Source organism: Salmo salar, chromosome 01, assembly GCF_965601325.2.
Source record: "Salmo salar chromosome 01, fSalSal1, whole genome shotgun sequence".
In the NCBI taxonomy this organism is placed as follows: Eukaryota; Metazoa; Chordata; class Actinopteri; order Salmoniformes; family Salmonidae; genus Salmo; species Salmo salar.
In genome coordinates this window covers 176768831-176793100 of record NC_138291.1, presented here as the reverse complement: position 1 = coordinate 176793100, position 24270 = coordinate 176768831, and the positions used below count along the sequence as shown (strand labels likewise).

Sequence of the window (24270 nt, the reverse complement as noted above, 5' to 3'; positions counted from 1 at the left end):
AAAACAACTACCAGTGTGTTTGCTGTAGTTCCTGAACCGCTCAGCTAGGAGAGCTCAAATACGCATCTTATAGTTGAATAGTCTTCTTTGAGTCATAAAAAAGCATTGAAATGACTTAGGAACTGTGTCCACCTTGGAGAGGTGTGTGACCACTTGGAGTCTCCAGTTAGTCCTCTCACTCAAACCCTTGTCATTTTTTTATCTTATCACAATGTATCCAGAGTATTTTCAGGTTTCGTTATCAACAAATAGAATCAACAGTGCAATGTTTAGATTCAGTCTTGTCTCAGGGTAACTGTTGTCGTAAACTTTGGTCTAATAATTTTCCCATGATCTCCAAACTGTTCCCTACCATGCTTATGCATATGTATTTCATATTTATTCTGTAAGAAACATTTCAATGGAGGCCAATTCAATGGAGGCCAATTCCCATCACTGTAAAGGGTTAAATCATTATGATTAAGCCCAAATAGCTGAAGTCAGATCACAGGCAAGATCATTTTGGTTGCCCCTCCCAGACGTGAGCTCTATTTTCACCTCCCCCTCCCAGACGTGAGCTCTATTTTCACCTCCCCCTCCCAGACGTGAGCTCTATTTTCACCTCCCCCTCCTAGACGTGAGCTCTATTTTCACCTCCCCCTCCCAGACGTGAGCTCTATCACCTCCCCCTCCTAGACGTGAGCTCTATCACCTCCCCCTCCTAGACGTGAGCTCTATCACCTCCCCCTCCTAGACGTGAGCTCTATCACCTCCCCCTCCTAGACGTGAGCTCTATCACCTCCCCCTCCTAGACGTGAGCTCTATCACCTCCCCCTCCTAGACGTGAGCTCTATCACCTCCCCCTCCTAAACGTGAGCTCTATCACCTCCCCCTCCTAGACCTGAGCTCTCTCACCTCCCTCTTTGACGTGAGCTCTATCACCTCCCCGTCTCTGACGTGAGCTCTCTCATCTCCCTCTCTGACGTGAGCTCTATTGTTACCTCTCTCCCCCAGCCGATGATTGAGGCGGTTTGTTTTTTAGAGGGAAGATGACTGATACGGTGGGGTATAAAGGAGGACTAATACGGTGGGGCGTAAAGGAGGACTAATACGGTGGGGTATAAAGGAGGACTAATACGGTGGGTATAAAGGAGGACTAATACGGTGGGTATAAAGGAGGACTAATACGGTGGGGCGTAAAGGAGGACTAATACGGTGGGGCATAAAGGAGGACTAATACGGTGGGGTGTAAAGGAGGACTAATACGGTGGGGTATAAAGGAGGACTAATACGGTGGGTATAAAGGAGGACTAATACGGTGGGTATAAAGGAGGACTAATACGGTGGGTATAAAGGAGGACTAATACGGTAGGTATAAAGGAGGACTAACAGGGTGTGCTATAAAGGAGGACTAATACGGTGGGCTATAAAGGAGGACTAATACGGTGGGTATAAAGGAGGACTAATACGGTGGGTATAAAGGAGGACTAATACGGTGGGGTATAAAGGAGGACTAATACGGTGGGGTATAAAGGAGGACTAATACGGTGGGTTATAAAGGAGGACTAATACGGTGGGGCATAAAGGAGGACTAATACGGTGGGGAATAAAGGAGGACTAATACGGTGGGTATAAAGGAGGACTAATACGGTGGGGCGTAAAGGAGGACTAATACGGTGGGGCGTAAAGGAGGACTAATACGGTGGGGCGTAAAGGAGGACTAATACGGTGGGGCGTAAAGGAGGACTAATACGGTGGGGCGTAAAGGAGGACTAATACAGTGGGGTATAAAGGAGGACTAATACAGTGGGGTGTAAAGGAGGACTAATACGGTGGGGCGTAAAGGAGGACTAATACGGTGGGGCGTAAAGGAGGACTAATACGGTGGGGCGTAAAGGAGGACTAATACGGTGGGGCGTAAAGGAGGACTAATACGGTGGGGTATAAAGGAGGACTAATACGGTGGGGCATAAAGGAGGACTAATACGGTGGGGCGTAAAGGAGGACTAATACGGTGGGGCGTAAAGGAGGACTAATACGGTGGGGTGTAAAGGAGGACTAATACGGTGGGGTATAAAGGAGGACTAATACGGTGGGGCATAAAGGAGGACTAATACGGTGGGGCGTAAAGGAGGACTAATACGGTGGGGCGTAAAGGAGGACTAATACGCTGGGTATAAAGTAGTGATGCACCGATATTACATTTTTGGCCAATATTCAATGTCTTCCTTGCCAAAAAATTAGATACCGATAACCGATATTTAAAATGTATTTATTTATGTATGTCCCCATTACCAGTAAAACATAGTCAAAACCCATTTCTTTCACTTATTGTGCTGTTTCGTTGTTCATTTGTTAAGTCGTTTCATTCTCAACCAGGATTTCTATGGAACGCCGTTTGGGTCTTTGCGTGTCAAAAAATATACACGTCAAATAACAGTATTTGATGTGTCAAATAACATGACATAATCTGTTTCAGTAGCTATAGCTAGCTAACTATATAGCTAGGTGTCATCATCTAAAATAACCCTAACTTATAAGACCGTTCTTATTTGATTAATAGTTGTCGGACCCATCTATGTGAAGCTAGCCACAATAAGGATTAGCCACAATAGTGGAATTTGCTGTTAGCCTTCATAATAAAAGTATTGCATAATTCTACTATTTGTATTAATTTGCATCACTGTCAATGACATACTTTTATTTTGAAGGCAAACCGGAAATTCCGCTATTGTGCCTAATCCTTATTGTGGCTAGCTTCATAACACATAACCCGGTCCGGTCCAGCCTCACCAACCAGATGAAGCTAGCTGGCTGCTTATAACGTTAGCTTTGGGCAACAGGGTTAAGTAGCTGGCTAGCTACGTATTTATTTTCATGAACTGAAGTTGAATTTCAATAGGTGAACAACGAGTGGCAACCTAACTAATACTTACTCACAAGGATTCCTAAATCATTGCTAAGAATAATGAAAATGACTTGCAGTTTCTACGGGTCATTGTTTTCAATCTGGTTGTATTGGTGCTAGCTAGGTACCAATCTAAAGCTAGCTACCACAGAAGTTGCGGTCGAACAAATGATGCTTTATTACCAACGCGGTATTGTAAACATATCGTTTGTGGCCGGTGTTTGCTTGTTTGTAGACTTTTTTTTGTACAGCTTTGACAGTGCTACTGTATCTTTTTTGACACACAAAAACCATAACTGCGTTCCATAGTATGTATGTATCGTGAAGCTAATAGCAGTGACGCTATCACTGTGTAACTCCGGTAAGGCAACATCTGAAAAATAGTGCACTTGGTTGTGTGTACCGGTGCTCGACCAGTCGGCGAAAGCCAACATCACCCACGACAGAGAACGGTTGATTGTCAAGGGCAATGAATTCCATTATCTTGGCGTTAATGGATTTCGCCTTTGAGTTCTCTCACTGAAATGTTCTTACTCTTTCAAATGACTGCTTGACTTGTTGACTGCTCGATCCACACAGCAGGCATTGTGTGGACTAGGTTCTAAATGCTGTCTTGTATGTGTAGCGCAAAATATTACGTGGCGTCATTACGTCATGTACCTACATTATATAGGTATGCACGGTACCTTTAACATCGGCGTTAAACTAGACATCAAATCACATTTTATTAGCCACATGCGCCGAATACAACAAGTGTAGACCTTGCAGTGAAATGCTTACTTACAAGCCCCTAACCGACAGTGCAGTTTCAAAAAAATACGGATAAGAATAGACATCGGCCAATTCTGATATGTTCACCGATATATCGTGCATCCCTAGTATAAAGGAGGACTAATACGGTGGGTATAAAGGAGGACTACTTTTTTCATATTCTTGGGGCTTTTTGCTTGAAGTGTGAAGTCATAGTTACGGGAATAGTTATGGGAATTGGGGCCAGAGGAAACCTCTTGGATTGCAACTGAAACCTGTCCCCAATTTTACTGAAATTGCCTCAATGACCATGTCTACGGGAATAAATATTATTCTACAGCCCCTTCCCTTAAGACACAGATGTTCATGCTTGCGCATAAGACGCACACACACACACACACACACACACACAGTGCCCAATGAGAGTTCTTCCCACAAAAGTGTTTGAAATGATCTAATTCATCAAAGCGTTCCCAATTGCTCATTTGACGGAAAGAAAAATAAACTTGAACTTGTTTAATCTTGAAAGCCCCTCTGCAGTGCCTTGGCGAAGGATAAATGTGTTGAGAAATACCTCACGGTCTCCTGAGGTAAACTGCATCACTAGCGCCCCAACCTTCCAGCAGCAGGGGAGCTCTTCCACAGCTACTGAGTGGGGGCCATTATCCCTGTAACGTTTCCAGATTTTGCCTTTTACGTCTTCAAATGTGTCACTTTTAGCTCTCATTTCAGGTGAGAGCTGCCTGTGAATAGAACCAGAGGGTTGCCAGTTCCTCTGAGAATTGAATAGGTTAAGTGCGAAGGATTGCACAATGGAAAGGGAAGACACAGAGTATTTCTGAATGTCTAGCTATGCCCAGCAAGGCAGCCATTTTAACGGAGAATCTTCCTCCTTGTGGGTAATACGACACTGACTGTATAATGTGCCAGCGATTAACGATAATAACAGATAATCATTACAATAACAGTGAGCTCAGCGGACACTATACCACACTCAGACACACCAACACTCTGGCTCTCTGTTGGTCAGACACACCAACACTCTGGCTCTCTGTTGGTCAGACACACCAACACTCTGGCTCTCTATTGGTCAGACACACCAACACTCTGGCTCTTTATTGGTCAGACACACCAACACTCTGGCTCTCTGTTGGTCAGACACACCAACACTCTGGCTCTCTGTTGGTCAGACACACCAACACTCTGGCTCTCTATTGGTCAGACACTCTGGCTCTCTGTTGGTCAGACACACCAACACTCTGGCTCTCTATTGGTCAGACACTCTGGCTCTCTATTGGTCAGACACACCAACACTCTGGCTCTCTATTGGTCAGACACACCAACACTCTGGCTCTCTATTGGTCAGACACACCAACACTCTGGCTCTCTGTTGGTCAGACACACCAACACTCTGGCTCTCTGTTGGTCAGACACACCAACACTCTGGCTCTCTATTGGTCAGACACACCAACACTCTGGCTCTCTGTTGGTCAGACACACCAACACTCTGGCTCTCTGTTGGTCAGACACACCAACACTCTGGCTCTCTGTTGGTCAGACACACCAACACTCTGGCTCTCTGTTGGTCAGACACACCAACACTGGCTCTCTATTGGTCAGACACATCAACACTCTGGCTCTCTATTGGTCAGACACACCAACACTCTGGCTCTCTATTGGTCAGACACACCATATCTTCTAGGATATACTGTATAGCTTGAAGTTATACTGTATCTAGATACTTTTGAGCACATGTCCTCTTTTAAGTGTTCCCTGTCAACTTTAGCTACATGTCTTCTCTACATGTGTTTGTGTACTTGCTTCATGGGGGCATCCCAGAGTCTTGGTCTGAGATGACAACGTGAAGGATTGAACACTTGTGGTGAACGTGGAACATTTCCCATCCTCCTGACAGGTGTCAACTCAACCTACCACCTTGTCTCTATGGCCTTTTTTTCTCTTGTTTTTAAGAAGTTTGAGGAAAACCACTGTGATCCTCTCAGCAGTATAGTCATCCACAGATGTTCTCACAAAAACAGGCACTCGCACCCTTGTGGTTTATTTTTTTCCAGTCAGTCTGCCCAAATTATTATTATTATTATTATTATTTTTTATTTTTTTTAAATTGTTCTCTCTAAATGTTCATGTTAGACTAAAATGTTTGTAGTGTTGCGGCGGTGTGTTTGGGTGAACTACACTCGCCGGGATGAGTAACCTTGCCTGAGACGTCAACATTTGCGTCATCTTCCCTGAGCAGTGTCACTTCTGATCCTTTTCATGGGGAATTCCAACACAAGCAATCTGCAAACAGACAGGGGTCAAAGGTCGAAGTATGCCTCTTCTGTAAAGAGATACAATGGAGTACCATAGGGCTTAGTCCCGATCCCCTATTCATTTTCACTCAGTACCTGCTCTATCTGGTGCCATTACCAAAGCTGCCATACGTCTATACAGACACCCACCAAATCTCAGAGAGAACCCTTTGAGTCCAGTGAAGCGTGGCCTCCTTGCCTGGCCTGGCTAGCATGGTGATGCTTTGGATTTATTTCTAGATCCATTTTGCAGTCCAGGAACCTGAGTGATGGTGATTAGGTTGTGGCCCCAGTGTCTGTGGAAAATGGTCTGGTTGATAACCCCAAACACCACCTCTCTCTCTCTCTCTATCTCTCTCTCTCTTTCTCTCTCTCTTTCTCTCTCTCTCTCTCTCTCTCTCTCTCTCTCTCTCTCTCTCTCTGTCTCTCTCTCTCTCTGTCTCTCTCTCTGTCTCTCTCTCTCTCTCATACACACCTTCAACAGAGGGCTACTCTCATTTACATTTAGATGAGTATTGATTATTTATTTACTCACTAGAGTGAGACTCTTTTCCAATCTTCTTTGTCTCTCATGCTCTCTTTCAATCTCTCCTTTGCTTTCTTTTCACAATAAGAGTTCAAGGTCTCGCCATCTTGCTGTGCTTGAATGATAATTTTTACCTCCAGTGGTTTCCGTATAGAATGGGATCTACGGTCTGAGTTTGCTCCAAGAAATACTGGTATTGGCCATTTTGTATAGTAGTGTTTTTCTATTCATTTTTTCTATAGCTGGAGCTTAACATAAATGTGCTCTCCTTGACTGATCGTGTTAATCCCAGTTCTACCAAACACCCGTTAGGTCAAACGAACAGCAACAGTGAAGAATTGCCAGGAACCAAACATACTTCATCATAACGTGCTGTTAAGAATTCGTCTAGACAGACCCGGGATCCAATTGAATGTAGCCATGCGGCCATTTTATGTATGAAATTCATCTCGGTACTCTGCAAGGTGACACGACCTCTCCTTCCTTAAGGGCAGAGCGCTTATCACCGACAGCCCTCTCTCCACTCCCCTCTCTCCACTCCCCTCTCTCCTCTCTTCCCTTGCTCCTTTCCCCTCTCTCCTCTCCCCTCTCTCCACTCCCTCTCTCCTCTCCCCTCTCTCCTTTCCCCTCTCTCCTCTCCCCTCTCTCCACTCCCCTCTCTCCACTCCCCTCTCTCCTCTCCCCTCTCTCCTTTCCCCTCTCTCCACTCCCCTCTCTCCTCTCCCCTCTCTCCACTCCCCTCTCCCCTCTCCCCTCTCTCCTCTCTCCTCTCCCCTCCTCTCTCCTTTCCCCTCTCTCCTTTCCCCTCTCTCCTTTCCCCTCTCTCCTCTCCCCTCTCTCCACTCCCCTCTCTCCTCTCCCCTCTCTCCTTTCCCCTCTCCCCTCCACTAAATGTGCTTATAATCAGATGGGCCCCAGTCCATAAGGACATTCGAAACACTCAAACGTACCCCAAAATATCACATGAAGAAACAAAATCACCCAGCAAACCGACATGTATAAAAGGGTAAACTGAATGAAATGGCCCGACGTGGATGCTCTAAATGCTATGAAATATGACGTGGTGTGTGAAGGTGGGGTGGGGGGGGGGAGGAATATAAAACGGGTGGGTCTGTGCCAGAAGATAAGGGGGTATTGAATGGGGCTCGAGCACATTATCGAGCAAACTGTGGTGACATTTGGGGAGGAGGTGATGGCTGGGCCTAGGACGACGCGTGTGTCTGAACTGCAGATGAGGTCTGAAGCTCGGGGGGAGGTGGTGTGTGTGTGTGTGTGTGTGTGTGTGTGTGTGTGTGTGTGTGTGTGTGTGCGCACCTTGCCTTTGTCTAACGTGAGTAGGTGTATCTATTTGTGTTTGCGAGTCAACTGTGTGTCCATGTTTTTGTTGTATGTTTGTATGTTTCTACATGTTAGTCATTAAGCAGATGCTTTAATCCAGAGCTGCTTACGGTTGGTTCATTCATCTGAAGATAGCCAGGTGAGACAACCACACCTCAGTTATACTAACTATATTTTTCCTCAATAAAATAGCTCATCAGCTAATAGGAAAAAGTGAAGTGTGACTGTTAGTTCACGAAAGGCAAAAGGTGTCACTTTTTACTTTATTTAGATTTTTTTGGTGCTCATTTTTGTATGTGAGCAATGAATGAATGTATGGAAAAGTCTTGTAAACAGTTAACTACATGATTGGCAGTTGGCCTTATGGAGCCGGTCTCGTTAACCAATCAGATGTTAGAAAAGTCTTGTAAACAGTTAACTACATGATTGGCAGTTGGCCTTATGGAGCCGGTCTCGTTAACCAATCAGATGTTAGACGCACCCAGTATTCTTTCCAGCGTTCTGTTTGTCATCGCTTCAGTTTAGTTGTATGAGTTGGTTTTACTCTTATGAACTGCACAATTAGCTCACACCTACACGGTCCCTTCACACACACATTCACCCAGTAACAAACGTATTATACACACACACACACACATTCACCCAGTAACAAACGTATTATACACACACACATTCACCCAGTAACAAACATATTATATACACACACACACATTCATCCAGTAACAAACATGTTACACACACACACACACACACACACACACACACATTCACCCTGTAACAAACATATTATATACACACACACACACATTCACCCAGTAACAAATGTATTATACACACACACACCAAGGCAGGGCATCTTTTCCTCTCAGCATATGGTTTTTATCCTTGGTGCTCACGTCATGTCCTTTATCAAGGCTCGCCCCAGCCGCTCACCATCGTGCTCCGCGTCAGGCAGGAATCGAAAAGGTCATTTTCCGTGTTCACCATTAGTCACACTCTTTCGCCCTCCCTCCGACTCCACATCTAAGCAGTGACCCCCCCTCGAGGTTCGCGGCCTCTACCGAAGACACTGAGGTAGAATTCTCCTGCACCTTCTAGCGTATTCTACACCCAATTCAAAGTTGTAGCGAAGATTTCGCTACCCTCAGTCAAACGGTGATTAGAGCAAATTATTAGGATAACATTACAATATTTGACCTACCACTGTGCGATACAGCTGGTTTTAGCACGTTCTTAGCATGTTTGTTTACCTTGTGAACGCACGATACGCTCCAGGACTTCGAGGCATATTCTTTTGATGGCTCGCTGAGGCTCGGGTGACATTTTGGAAACCCGCGGTATTTGAGAAAGGGTAAATATTGCCCAAAGTCTTTTGCCATACGTAGACTTTTCTTGCTTTTATTAAGGATTTTTTTCCCTCTTTTTTTTTGTGTTAGAAAGAAAGCAAGAGAAGAATTGGAAATGCATTCCACCCCCTCTTCATGGTGGATTATTATTTTTTCTTTAGGCCACCTTACATAACATGGGAACATTGCTGGGTGGTTGGGCGGCGAGGGGCTTTCAGATAGAGATACCACCCGAAATATCTACATCCTGTCCCATCTTTCAGAAGCAACATGTATTGATTCAGAAGGACAAATTTGATTAAAATGATATCTTTAGATATAATATGATGTGCCTGGTCCACATCACCAGTTACTTGTTAATTCAATCTCTCTTTGACCGCTTATACTTCTTTTAAAGACTCTCTGGTTTTTGTTAAAAAGCTATGATATCACCACATCTACATATCATAAATGAATTCTTTCCCGAGCAAATCAACCGCTTGACTGATCACTGGTTGAGTGCGTTTTTTTTGGGGGGGGGGGGGGGCCTTGCAGACAGAATGCAAACTGTCACCTAACTTCAGTGGACATTTTCCGCGTGTGCTTTATCCAATGTGTACTGTTCCGTCTGTAAATGTAAAATGTTCTGCTCTTGCATGCCTGCGCTGAAGAGAGCCAGCCCAGTCAAACTCTAAAGAGTAACAGCAAAGCAGGAGTAGCAGACGTCAACTTCCTGTCCCTCATCTAGTATCGTTTCTTCTGTTACCGCTGTACAGTTGGACTTTATTTCTTTGTTGGTCGTTTTCCCGAGGGGATATAATTGCATCTCCTGAGCCCAAAGAGGTCACCTAAAAATGGGTCCCCATTATGGAAGCTCGGAGTCGCCACAAAGAAAAGAAAAGGTTTGTGAATCTAATTGGGCTCCCGGTTACGGTCGTCTAAATACCGCGGTGGAGCGCTGACCTTGACATGCCTGGGAGGGAGGGAGGGAGGGAGGGAGGGACAGGAAGGGGGAGAGGGAGGGAGACATGGGGGAGGAGAGGAGGGGAGGGAGGGGAGAGGGAGAGGGGGGGAGACATGGGGGAGGAGAGGAGAGGAGGGGAGGGAGGGAGGGGAGAGGGGGGGAGACATGGGGGAGGAGAGGGAGGGGGGGGTTGGGAGGGGGAGAGAGAGGGGGAGGGAGGGAGAGACTGAATGAATGTAGCCTTTTGTTTGAACCAAAGGAGTGCCCTGGGTGGGTAGAGGAAGAGGAGCTGTGACCCTGTGGTCTTGGTCTTGACGAGTGTGGCGGGAGCCAAAGAGCATCTCTGTTGCTTGTCCCCGCTAATTCCTCTAACTCCAACTCCTGTTCCTCTGTCTACCTGCCCTCATCCCTTTCTCCCCTGTTTCCCCATGTCTTGGTTCGGTTCTTTTTGTCTACGTCGAACAAACGCACGTACACAAAACAAACTATTCTAAACTTTAAAAGATGTTAAAAGTATTGTCCGTTATTTCTACTTCCTCGTGTTAAAAAGCCGGTGTATAGATAACCCTAGCAGTCGACTGTATATGGTAATCCATGGGTCTCTGTGGAGTCAGTTGTGGGCATTGCGTTTGACCCTGTGCTCGCTGTGCCGCAGGGTCCCATGTACCGTCTGGAGAGGCAGACAGAGCCCAACGTGCCCGTGGATCTGGACTGTAGCCTGGAGAGCCAGAGCACCCTAGAGTTCTGCCTGGTCAGGGAAAACAGTGAGTATTCTGCGTCGGTGTGATCTAGGAGCAGCTTCATCTTGCCACAACCGTAGCTCTTAACAATTAGTGACAGAAATTCAAAAACTGACCCAAGATCAGCATCTAGGGGGCAACTTCACCCTACACAGAGGATCCTCCTGGGTCGAGTCAATACCACTAATGGCCTGAATATCTCTCATCTGAACATATTTTTATAGTCTGTGCTTAACTTTTTCTTCAATGCAAGGTTTCATCTACTCTTGGTTTTGAAAGTAGTCTCCGTCTCTGGTTTTTCTCCTCCTCCTCCTCCTCCTCTCTCTTACCCCCTCCCCTCTCTCCGACCCCCTCTCCCCTCTCTCCGACCCCCTCTCCCTCTCTCCGACCCTCTCCCTCTCTCCTCCTCTCTCTTACCCTCTCCCTCTTTCTCTCTCTCTCCGACCCCCTCTTTCTCTCTCTCTCTCTCTCTCTCTCTCTCTCTCCGACCCCCTGTCTCTCTCTGACCCCCCCTCGCTCTCTCTCTCTCCGACCCCCTCTCTCTCTCTCTCTCTCTCTCTCTCTCTCTCCGACTCCCTCTCTCTCTCTGTCCGACCCCCTCTCTCTGTCTCTCTCCGACCCCCTCTCTCTCTCTCTCCGACCCCCTCTCTCTCTCCGACCCCCTCTCTCTCTCTCTCTCTCTCTCTGACCCCCTCTCTCTCTCTCTCCGACCCCCTCTCTCTCTCTCTCGACCCCCTCTCTCTCTCTCTCTCTCTCTCTCTCTCTCTCTCTCTCTCCGACCCCTCTTTCTCTCTCTCCCTCCGACCCCTCTCTCTCTCTCTCTCTCTCTCTCTCTCTCTCCGACCCCCTGTCTCTCTCTGACCCCTCGCTCTCTCTCTCTCCGACCCCCTCTCTTCTCTCTCTCTCTCTCTCTCTCTCCTCTCCTTCTCTCTCTCTCCGACTCCTCTCTCTCTCTCTCTCTCTCTCTCTCCGACCCCGTCTCTCTCTCTCTCTCCGACCAGCCTCTCTCTCTCTCTCTCTCTCCGACCCCCTCTTCTCTCTCTCTCTCCGACCCCTCTCTCTCTCTCTCTCTCTCTCCGACCCCCTTCTTTCTCTCTCTCCCTCCGACCCCCTCTTTCTCTCTCTTTCTCTCTCTCTCTCTCTCTCTCCGACCCCCTCTTTCTCTCTCTTTCTCTCTCTCTTTCTCTCTCTCCGACCCCCTCTTTCTCTCTGACCCCTCTTTCTCTCTCTCTCCGACCCCCTGTCTCTCTCTGACCCCCCCCTCGCTCTCTCTCTCTCCGACCCCCTCTCTCCCTCTCTCTCTCCGACCCCCTCTCTCCCTCTCTTCGACCCCCTCTCTCTCTCTACCCCCTCTCTCTCTCTCTCTCTCTCTCTCTCTCTGACTCCCTCTCTCTCTCTGTCCGACCTCCTCTCTCTCTCTCTACCCCCTCTTTCTCTCTCTCTCTCCGACCCCCTCTCTCTCTCTCTCCGACCCCCTCTCTCTCTCTCCGACCCCCTCTCTCTCTCTCTCTCTCCGACCCCCTCTCTCTCTCTCTCTCCGACCCCCTCTCTCTCTCTCTCTCTCTCGGACCCCCTCTCTCTCTCTCTCCAACCCCCCTCTCTCTCTCTCTTCGACCCCCTCTCTCTCTCTCTCCACCCCGTTTCTCTCTCTCTCCGACCCCCCCTCTCTCTGTCTCTCTCTCTCGACCCCCTCTCTCCGACTCTCTCTCTCTCTCCGACCCCCTCTCTCTCTCTCTCTCTCCGACCCCCTCTCTCTCTCTCGACCCCTCTCTCTCTCGACCCCTCTCTCCTCCGACCCCCCCTCTCTCTCTCTCTCTCTCTCTCCGACCCCCTCTCTCTCTCTCTCTCCACCCCGTTTCTCTCTCTCATCCGACCCCCTCTCTCTCTCTCTCTCTCTCTCGACCCCCCTCTCTCTCGACCCCCTCTCTCTCTCTCTCCGACCCCCTCTCTCTCTCTCTCTCTCGACTCCCTCTCTCTCTCTCGACCCCCTCTCTCTCTCGACCCCCCTCTCTCGGACCCCCTCTCTCTCCGACCCCTCTCTCTCTCTCTCTCCGACCCCCCTCTCTCTCCTCTCTCTCGACCCCCTCTCTCTCTCTCTCTCTCTCTCTCTCCGACCCCCTCTCTCTCTCTCTCCCACCCCGTTTCTCTCTCTCTCCGACCACCCTCTCTCTCTCTCTCTCTCCGACCCCCTCTCTCTCTCTCTTCGACCCCCCTCTCTCCGACCCCCTCTCTCTCGTCTCTCTCGACCCCCTCTCTCCGACCCCCCTCTCTCTCTCTCTCTCCTCCGACCCCCCTCTCTCCGACCCCCTCTCCTCTCATCTCTCTCCGACCCCCTCTCTCTCTCTCTCTCTCGACCCCCTCTCTCTCTCGACCCCCTCTCTCCGACCCCCCCTCTCTCCGACCCCCTCTCTCTCTTCTCTCCGACCCCCTCTCTCTCTCTCTCCGACCCCCTCTCTCCGACCCCCTCTCTCTCTCTCTCTCCGAACCCCTCTCTCTCTCTCTCCGACCCCCTCTCTCTCTCTCTCCTACCCCCTCTCTCTCTTCTCTCCTCCGACCCCCTCTCTCTCTCTCTCTCTCTCCGACCCCTCCTCTCTCTCTCTCTCTCTCTCCGACCCCCCTCTCTCTCTCTCTCCGACCCCCTCTCTCCGACTCTCTCTCTCTCCGACCCCTCTCTCTCCGACCCCCTCTCTCTCTCTCTCCCGCTCCTACCCCCTCTCTCTCTCTCTCCGACCCCCTCTCTCCGACCCCCTCCCTCCGACCCCCTCTCTCTCTCTCTCTCCGACCCCCTCTCTCTCTCTCTCTCCGACCCCCTCTCGCTCGACCCCCTCTCTCCGACCCCCTCTCTCCGACCCCCTCTCTCTCTCTCTCTCCGACCCTCTCCCTCTCTCCGACCCTCTCCCTCTCTCCTCCTGTCTCTTTCTCTCTCTCTCTCCGACCCCCTCTTTCTCTCTCTCTCTCTCTCTCTCTCTCTCTCTCTCCGACCCCCTCTTTCTCTCTCTCCTCAATCCCGTTTCTCTCTCTCTCTCCCCCGCCCCGTTTCTCTCTCTCTCTCCCCCGCCCGTTTCTCTCTCTCTCTCCCCCGCCCGTTTCTCTCTCTCTCCCCCGCCCCGTTTCTCTCTCTACCCTGCCCCGTTTCTCTCTCTCTCTCTCTCTCCGACCCCCTCTCTCTCTCCGACCCCCTCTCTCCGACCCCCTCTCTCTCTCTCTCCCCGCCCCGTTTCTCTCTCTCTCCCCTGCCCCGTTTCTCTCTCTCCCCTGCCCCGTTTCTCTCTCTCTCTACCCCGCCCCGTTTCTCTCTCTCTCTCCCCCGCCCCGTTTCTCTCTCTCTCCCCTGCCTCGTTTCTCTCTCTCACCCCTGCCCCGTTTCTCTCTCTCTCCCCTGCCCCGTTTCTCTCTCCCCTGCCCCGTTTCTCTCTCTCTCTCCCCCGCCCCGTTTCTCTCTCTCTCCCCCGCCCCGTTTCTCTCTCTCGCCCCCGCCCCGTTTCTCTCTCTCTCCCCTGCCCCGTTTCTCTCTCTCTCTCTCCCCCGCCCCGTTTCTCTCTCTCTCTCCCAACACCCCGTTTCTCTCTCTCTCCCCCGCCCCGTTTCTCTCTCTCTCTCCCCGCCCCGTTTATCTCTCTCTCTACCCACCCCCGTTTCTCGCTCTCTCCCACCCCCTGTTTGTCTCTCCATTCTCTCTGTCAGGCTCCAGAGGAGAGGACAGTTCAGAGGAGGATCCTCCCATGGACATCACCACGGTGCAGGACATGCTGAGTAGCCACCGCTACAAGTCCTTCAAGATCAGCATGATCCACAAGCTCCGCTTCACCACTGACGTACAGCTCGGTAAATACTCACTACCCTACCCCCCCTTTCCCACACTGGCCCGACCCTACTCCCCCCCTTCCCCACACTGGCCCGACCCTGCTCCCCCCACCCCAACCCCACACGGGCCCAACCCTACTCCCCCCACCCCACACGGGCCCAACCCTACTCCCCCCACCCCACACGGGCCCGACCCTACTCCCCCCACCCCACACGGGCCCGACCCTGCTCCCCCAACCCCACACTGGCCCGACCCTGCTCCCCCAACCCCACACTGGCCCGACCCTGCTCCCCCCACCCCAACCCCACACTGGCCCGACCCTGCTCCCCCCACCCCACACTGGCCCGACCCTGCTCCCCCCCCCACACTGGCCCGACCCTGCTCTCCCCCCCCACACTGGCCCGACCCTGCTCCCCCCACCCCACACTGGCCCGACCCTGCTCCCCCCACCCCACACTGGCCCGACCCTGCTCCCCCCACCCCACACTGGCCCGACCCTGCTCCCCCCCACCCCACACTGGCCCGACCCTGCTCCCCCCACCCCACACTGGCCCGACCCTGCTCCCCCCACCCCACGCAGGCCCGACCCTGCTCCCCCCCACCCCACGCAGGCCCGACCCTACTCCCCCCCCCCCCCCCCCCCACACAGGCCAACCCTGCTCTCCATTCTGTCCTTTGGAGCCCACAGACAACACGTTGGTCCAGCCTTCCAAGGCATTATAAATAAATAAAAATAGAGACCGTTTTTGACTTTAATGTACATTAAGGTTAAACATCTGGGGATGCTATGAAATGCTGTTTATACCTTAATAGTTTTCTAAGTTGGGTCTCTCTCTGTTTTGAATTAGTCAAGCAGTCGTTTACCGCCGGTTAGGTTTCAGTCGGAGGACGTAGGTACGGCATGAGAAAGAAACTAAATCTCCCCCTCCAATCACGTTGCCACAGGTCAGACCAGGGTCACCAGGTCACTTCCTGGAAAGCAGGATCAATCTTGTTGTTTACAACAATCTGCCATGGTAACCTCTGTCGCCACCCCCCCACTGGCCCGTTGGCTTTGGTAATGAGCGTTAATTCAGACCAGGAGGAGACTGCATGCGTTCCAAATGGCACCATATTCCCTATTTAGTGTACTACTTTTGACCAGGGCCCATAGGGTTCTGGGCAAACGTAGTACACTGTATAGGGAATAGGATGCCGTTTGGGAAGCGTTGTGTCTCCTCCTGGTCTGACTGATGTCCATGAGCGGGGACATGTCCTCTGTACAGGAGACAGTCCTTGTTCACAGTTGGACTTGCACTATTTTAGAACTGAGATTTGAATCCAAGTCTGTCTTTTCTAGTCGTGAAGTTTTTACATGTGTATTGGATGGATACTCACACTCACATGGATACTCTGTTACTTCTGTCATAACCAGCACAAATATCCTCTACTCTGTTACTCCTGTCATAACAGCACAAATATCCTCTACTCTGTTACTCCGATCATAACCAGCACATGGGACATATATCCTCTACTCTGTTACTCCGATCATAACCAGCACATGGGACAAATATCCTCTACTCTGTTACTCCTGTCATAACCAGCACATGGGACAAATATCCTCTACTCTGTTACTCCTGTCATAACCAGCACATGGGACAAATATCCTCTACTCTGTTACTCCTGTCATAACCAGCACATATATCCTCTACTCTGTTACTCCCGTCATAACCAGCACAAAAATCCTCTACTCTGTTACTCCTGTCATAACCAGCACATATATCCTCTACTATGTTACTCCTGTCATAACCAGCACAAATATCCTCTACTCTGTTACTCCTGTCATAACCAGCACAAATATCCTCTACTCTGTTACTCCTGTCATAACAGCACAAATATCCTCTACTCTGTTCCTCCTGTCATAACCAGCACAAATATCCTCTACTCTGTTCCTCCTGTCATAAACAGCACATATATCCTCTACTCTGTTCCTCCTGTCATAACCAGCACATGGGACAAATATCCTCTACTCTGTTACTCCTGCCATAACCAGCACATATATCCTCTACTCTGTTCCTCCTGTCATAACCAGCACAAATATCCTCTACTCTGTTACTCCGATCATAACCAGCACATGGGACATATATCCTCTACTCAGTTACTCCGATCATAACCAGCACATGGGACATATATCCTCTACTCTGTTACTCCTGTCATAACCAGCACATGGGACAAATATCCTCTACTCTGTTACTCCGATCATAACCAGCACATGGGACATATATCCTCTACTCTGTTACTCCGATCATAACCAGCACATGGGACATATATCCTCTACTCTGTTACTCCTGTCATAACCAGCACATGGGACAAATATCCTCTACTCTGTTACTCCGATCATAACCAGCACATGGGACAAATATCCTCTACTCTGTTACTCCGATCATAACCAGCACATGGGACATATATCCTCTACTCTGTTACTCCTGTCATAACCAGCACATGGGACAAATATCCTCTACTCTGTTACTCCGATCATAACCAGCACATGGGACAAATATCCTCTACTCTGTTATTCCGATCATAACCAGCACATGGGACAAATGTCCTCTACTCTTAACCCCTCTCACTGTCACAGTCCATCTGTAAACCCCTCTCTGTCACAGCCCATTACAGTCCATCTCTTAACCCCTCTCACTGTCACAGTCCATCTGTAACCCCTCTGTCACAGCCCATTACAGCCCACCTGTTAACCCCTCTCTGTCACTGCCAATAGCAAATTGATGATCATGTTATTGAACTGTATTTGTAAAGTAGAATGACTAGTTATATTGATGTTTGATTTAAAAAAAACACTCAACCTGAGGCTTTACCAACCCATCAACTATTGGCTTTTCTTGGGCAAATGTTTCATATTCAAACAAATGATTTATCTCATTCACAGTGTTACCCATCATCTGTCAGACACGTGTAACGACAACGCCTCGCATTTTCACATATTTTAGCCGCTTTTTTTGTTATTGCATTCACGCTGATATTATTGAATTGAAACCAGGCTGCCAGCTTTGTGGAGCCTCCTCTCCCTAGGCTGACAGAGGATGGGTTCTTAAAACCAAAAGACCTGTCGGATGCTCTCCCCAGTGTTTCTCAGAGATAGGGGGTTTCCTGGGGTTTCAGAGGCGACGGCAGCTAGCAAACACCACGGCTTAACCGCCAACAGATGCGTTCAGCGTGTCAGATTAAACAAAGTTGGAGAAGAGCAGAAAAGGCAGGGGCGGGCAGGGAGAGAGAGGGGGGGGTGGTCCTAAGCCTTGCTGACAAACCATTGAGGGGTTTTGTAATGGCTGTGAGGTTTGTCTTTTTCAAACCCATCCCACACCTTCTACTCTGCCTTTAGCGTCATGATGTCTTTTCCAAGAGGGCACTCCACTCTGACTGTATGATGACATCAGAGGGATTCTATTACAGTCCAAAGCGCTGAAGAAAAAGGAGAGGTGGAATCATTAGGTCACTTGTCTTGGTCCTGTCCATATGTAGCTTCTTTCTGGTCGCAGGTTCAGGAATGGCTGAAAAGGGAGGGTTAGGGGAGAATAATAAAGACAGGAAATATATTTTTAAAAATTAAATATAAATCTAAATACATACAGTTGAAGTCAGACGTTTACATGCATTTAGGTTGGAGTCATTAAAACTCGTTTTTCAACCACTCCACAAATGCCATAATTTTGGCAAGTCGGTTAGGACATCTACTTTGTGCATGACACAACAAATTTTTCCAACAATTGTTTACAGATAGATTATTTCACTTATAATTCACTGTATCACAATTCCAGTGGGTCAGAAGTTTACATACACTAAGTTGACTGTGCCTTTTTAAACAGCTTATGTCATGGCTTTAGAAGCTTCTGATCGGCTAATTGACATCATTTGAGTCAATTGGAGGTGTTCCTGTGGATGTATTTCAATGCCTACCTTCAAACTCAGTGCCTCTTTGCTTGACATCATGGGAAAATCAAAAGAAATCAGCCAAGACCTCAGAATAAAAATTGTAGACCTCCACAAGTCTGGTTCATCCTTGGGAGCAATTTCCAAACGCCTGAAGGTACCACATTCATCTGTACAAACAATAGTACGCAAGTATAAACACCATGGGACCACGCAGCCGTCATACCGCTCAGGAAGGAGACACGTTCTGTCTCCTAGAGATGAACGTACTTTGGTGTGAAAAGTGCAAATCAATCCCAGAACAACAGCAAAGGACCTTGTGAAGATGCTGAAGGAAACAGGTACAAAAGTATTTATATCCACAGTAAAACGAGTCCTATATCGACATAACCTGAAAGGCCACTCAGCAAGGAAGAAGCCACTGCTCCAAAACCGCCATAAAAAAGCCAGACTACGGTTTGCAACTGTACATGAGGACAAAGATTGTACTTTTTGGAGAAATGTCCTCTGGTCTGATGAAACAAAAATATAACTGTTTGGCCATAATGAACATTGTTATGTTTGGAGGAAAAAGGGGGACGCTTGCAAGCCGAAGAACACCATCCCAACCGTGAAGCACGGGGGTGGCAGCATCATGTTGTGGGGGTGCTTTGCTGCAGGAGGGACTGGTGCACTTCACAAAATAGATGGCATCTTGAGGGAGGAAAATAATTATGTGGATATATTGAAGCAACATCTCAAGGCATCAGTCAGCAAGTTAAAGCTTGGTTGCAAATGGGTCTTCCAAATGGACAATGACCCCAAGCATACTTCCAAAGTTATGGCTAAAGGACAACAAAGTCAAGGTATTAGACTGGCCATCACAAAGCCTTGACCTCAATCCAATAGAAAATGTGTGGGCAGAACTGAAAAAGTGTGTGTGAGCAAGGAGGCCTACAAACCTGACTCAGTTACACCAGCTCTGTCAGGAGGAATGGGCCAAAATTCACCCAACTTATTGTGGGAAGCTTGTGGAAGGCTAACCGACACGTTTGACACAAGTTAAACAAATTAAAGGCAATGCTACCAAATACTGAATGTAAACTTCTGACCCACTGGGAATGTGATGAAAGAAATAAAAGCTAAAATAAATCATTCTTTCTACTATTATTCTGACATTTCACATTCTTAAAATAAAGTGGTGATCCTAAGACAGGGAATTTTTACTAGGATTAAGTGTCAGGAATTGTGAAAAACTGAGTTTAAATGTATTTGGCTGAGGTGTATGTAAACTTCCAACTTCAACTGTGTATATATGTATAGTGTGTATATATATATATGGGGGATTGATAATGACAATTACATTGATAGAAGCCATTATCTATCAGCAATATTAAAGCTGACCACCCCCCCCCCCCCCCCCAGCTAGTGGTACAAACTGATGTTACTTAATGTCAACACCGAAGGGGGATAGTCAATCCCAATTCCAGATTCACAGAGGCAGGAATGTCCCAGTGTCCCATAGCTGTAGGATTTATGTGGATTGAGCCAGAGGCATTAGTACCAGACAGTGTGCACGTGTCTGCAAAATCTCTGTCTGTGTGTGCTTGTATCTGGACACTGTCAAATGTGGGAGGGGCCGCGGCATGTCAAATGAAATTGTATTGGTCACATACACATGGTTAGCAGATGTTATTGCGAGTGTAGGGAAATGCTTAGGCTTCTAGATCCGACAGTGCAGTAATATCTAACAGGTAATATCTAGCAAATTCCACAACAAACCTAATACACACAATCTAGTAAAGGAATGGGATAAGAATATATAAGTATAAAATATATGGATGAGCAGTGACAGAGTGGCTAAGATGCAATAGATAGTAAGAATAGATAGTGAAGGATACAGTATACAGTATATACATATGAGATGAGTAATGTGAGATATGTAAACATTCTTAAAGTGGCATTATTAAAGTGATTAGTGTTCCATTTATTAAAGTGGCCAATGATATCAAGTCTGTATGTAGGTAGCAGCCTCTCTGTGCTAGTGGTGGCTGTTTAACAATCTGTCTCGTCTTCTGGATGGAAGCGGGGTGAACAGGAAGTGGCTCGGGTGGTTGTTGTCCTTGATGATCTTTTTTGGCCTTCCTGTGACATCGGGTGGTGTTGGTGTCATGGAGGGCAGGTCGTTTGCCCCCGGTGATGCGTTGTGCAGACCCACCACCTTCTGGAGAGCCCTGCGGTTGTGGGCGGTGCCGTTACCGTACTAGGCGGTGATATAGCCCGACAGGATGCTCTCAATTGTGCATCTGTAAAAGTTAGTGAGGGCTTTTGGTGACAAGACAAATGTTTTCAGGCTCCTGAGGTTGAAGAAGGAAGACAGATAGTTGTCAGGGAGGAAAGCTGTTTTAGGGGTAGTAGTGCTGAGCGATTAGTGCTTTTCGAGGTCGTTTCGGTGCGATTATAAAAAAATCATCACGATTGAGATTTTTATTTTTAAACATGAAATGCAATATTCATTCTTTGGGTTGAATGCTGCAACAACACAGAATACAACAATGAATAAAAGACCCATGATGGTAGTGACTGTCCATTACTGCTTATCACTTATTAACCAACACTTATTCACATTACTTTAATAAAAGATTTCAGTTATAGTGTATATTACATTGGTTTTATTTGATGACTTTATTATTTCATTCCAAGTCATCATCTCTATAGAGCTGCTGTCTACGCTGTCTGACAAAATCACTATTTTAATAGTTATTCAAAGTAAATAAGGCATACTTTTATGACTGCTGAATACCAACTATCAATCATTTAGATCATGTATTTTCAGGTAGAGATACCTCGTGAAGAAACTGCTCTCTATGTATTCCCTCTAGATCGCGCATTCTTCTGTCACAGGCCTGACAAGTAGCTGCACAATGGGTTATGGTCATTGTAGTTAATTATCACATTTTCTGCACTAAACTATGTAGAAACTGTTGGAAACTACAACTCCATACTACATCACACAGTTCAGGCATGATGATCTGATTTATCACTAGAGAAACTGCAGCGCATTGAGCTCACAGAAAAAACCCAGAACAAAATGGAATTCAAATAATTCAACCAACGGCCAATTAGTTGTTTAAAAAAAAAAACGAAAAATAACCAACATTTCGCTCAGCACTAACACCATGTCCAAAGTCCGCCATCGTGCGCAAATAGATTTTGTCCCCCCACACCATCGCGTTCGGCGTCACAAATAGAAGCAATGTGTGGTCAGCATGTAAGGGGCAGAGAGGGAGGCTAGAGAGGCGGGCTTTATCTTTACCAAACTCCCTGTGGCGCAACCAAGCTTGTAGACCAAGACCTTCCACTTCATAGTGTTGTGTTTCCTCTGTCTCTCCTGACTGGTCCACTTCATAGTGTCCTCTGTCTCTCCTGACTGGTCCACTTCATAGTGTCCTCTGTCTCTCCTGACTGGTCCACTTCATAGTGTTGTGTTTCCTCTGTCTCTCCTGACTGGTCCACTTCATAGTGTTGTGTTTCCTCTGTCTCTCCTGACTGGTCCACTTCATAGTTTTGTGTATCCTCTGTCTCTCCTGACTGGTCCACTTCATAGTTTCCTCTGTCTCTCCTGACTGGTCCACTTCATAGTGTTGTGTTTCCTCTGTCTCTCCTGACTGGTCCACTTCATAGTGTTGTGTTTCCTCTGTCTCTCCTGACTGGTCCACTTCATAGTTTTGTGTATCCTCTGTCTCTCCTGACTGGTCCACTTCATAGTGTTGTGTTTCCTCTGTCTCTCCTGACTGGTCCACTTCATAGTGTTGTGTTTCCTCTGTCTCTCCTGACTGGTCCACTTCATAGTGTTGTGTTTCCTCTGTCTCTCCTGACTGGTCCACTTCATAGTGTTGTGTTTCCTCTGTCTCTCCTGACTGGTCCACTTCATAGTGTTGTGTTTCCTCTGTCTCTCCTGACTGGTCCACTTCATAGTGTTGTGTTTCCTCTGTCTCTCCTGACTGGTCCACTTCATAGTTTTGTGTTTCCTCTGTCTCTCCTGACTGGTCCACTTCATAGTGTTGTGTATCCTCTGTCTCTCCTGACTGGTCCACTTCATAGTGTTGTGTTTCCTCTGTCTCTCCTGACTGGTCCACTTCATAGTGTTGTGTTTCCTCTGTCTCTCCTGACTGGTCCACTTCATAGTGTTGTGTTTCCTCTGTCTCTCCTGACTGGTCCACTTCATAGTGTTGTGTTTCCTCTGTCTCTCCTGACTGGTCCACTTCATAGTGTTGTGTTTCCTCTGTCTCTCCTGACTGGTCCACTTCATAGTGTTGTGTTTCCTCTGTCTCTCCTGACTGGTCCACTTCATAGTGTTGTGTTTCCTCTGTCTCTCCTGACTGGTCCACTTCATAGTTTTGTGTTTCCTCTGTCTCTCCTGACTGGTCCACTTCATAGTGTTGTGTTTCCTCTGTCTCTCCTGACTGGTCCACTTCATAGTGTTGTGTTTCCTCTGTCTCTCCTGACTGGTCCACTTCATAGTGTTGTGTTTCCTCTGTCTCTCCTGACTGGTCCACTTCATAGTGTCCTCTGTCTCTCCTGACTGGTCCACTTCATAGTGTTGTGTATCCTCTGTCTCTCCTGACTGGTCCACTTCATAGTTTCCTCTGTCTCTCCTGACTGGTCCACTTCATAGTTTCCTCTGTCTCTCCTGACTGGTCCACTTCATAGTTTTGTGTTTCCTCTGTCTCTCCTGACTGGTCCACTTCATAGTGTTGTGTTTCCTCTGTCTCTCCTGACTGGTCCACTTCATAGTGTTGTGTTTCCTCTGTCTCTCCTGACTGGTCCACTTCATAGTGTTGTGTTTCCTCTGTCTCTCCTGACTGGTCCACTTCATAGTGTCCTCTGTCTCTCCTGACTGGTCCACTTCATAGTGTCCTCTGTCTCTCCTGACTGGTCCACTTCATAGTGTCCTCTGTCTCTCCTGACTGGTCCACTTCATAGTTTTGTGTTTCCTCTGTCTCCCCTTTTTCTGTGCTGGTTACAAATCAAATCAAATGTTATTGGTCACATACACATGGTTAGCAGATGTTAATGCGAGTGTAGCGAAATGCTTGTGCTTCTAGTTCCCGACAGTGCAGTAATATCTAAGTAATCTAACAATTTCACAACTACCTAATACACACATCTAAAGGGATGGAATAAGAATATGTACATATAAATATATGGATGAGCGATGGCCGAGCGGCATAGGCAAGATGGTATAAAATACAGTATATACATATGAGATGAGTAATGTAAGATATGTAAACATAATGTGGCATTGTTTAAAGTGACTAATGAGTCTATGTAGGCAGCAGCCTCTCTGTGCTAGTGATGGCTGTTTAGCAGTCTGATGGCCTTGAGATAAAAGCTGTTTTCCAGTTTCTCGGTCCCAGCTTTGATGCACCTGTACCGACCTCGCCTTCTGGATGGTAGCAGGGTGAACAGGCAGTGGCTCAGGTGGTTGTTGTCCTTGATGATCTTTTTGACCTTCCCGTGACATCAGGAATCTTGACGCACCAAGCGTCCCACTGTCGTCTCTTTGACTGAAGACACTGGTTCTAGCTGCTTTTCCCTCAAAAGACCACCTCCGTAACAGAATAGTCTGCCCAGCGTCACTGCTGGGGGTCCACCTCCACCCAGAGAGCCCAGCTCTGGGCTTCTTCCTAATTGATGCAAATGAGAAAAGATGGTGG

General features: G+C 47.8%; 1 protein-coding gene across 2 annotated transcripts in view; it reads left to right on the top strand.

The window, feature by feature from the left end:
• The window catches only part of mapkap1 (MAPK associated protein 1), a 125577-nt gene that overhangs the window by 62768 nt on the left and 38539 nt on the right, over nucleotides 1–24270 (top strand). Inside the window, exons 8-9 of one of the 2 annotated variants that reach the window (XM_082955283.1) lie at nucleotides 10758–10866; nucleotides 14527–14667. In XM_082955283.1, coding sequence (XP_082811409.1) covers nucleotides 10758–10866; nucleotides 14527–14667 — 250 coding nt within the window. 2 annotated transcript variants of the gene reach the window in all.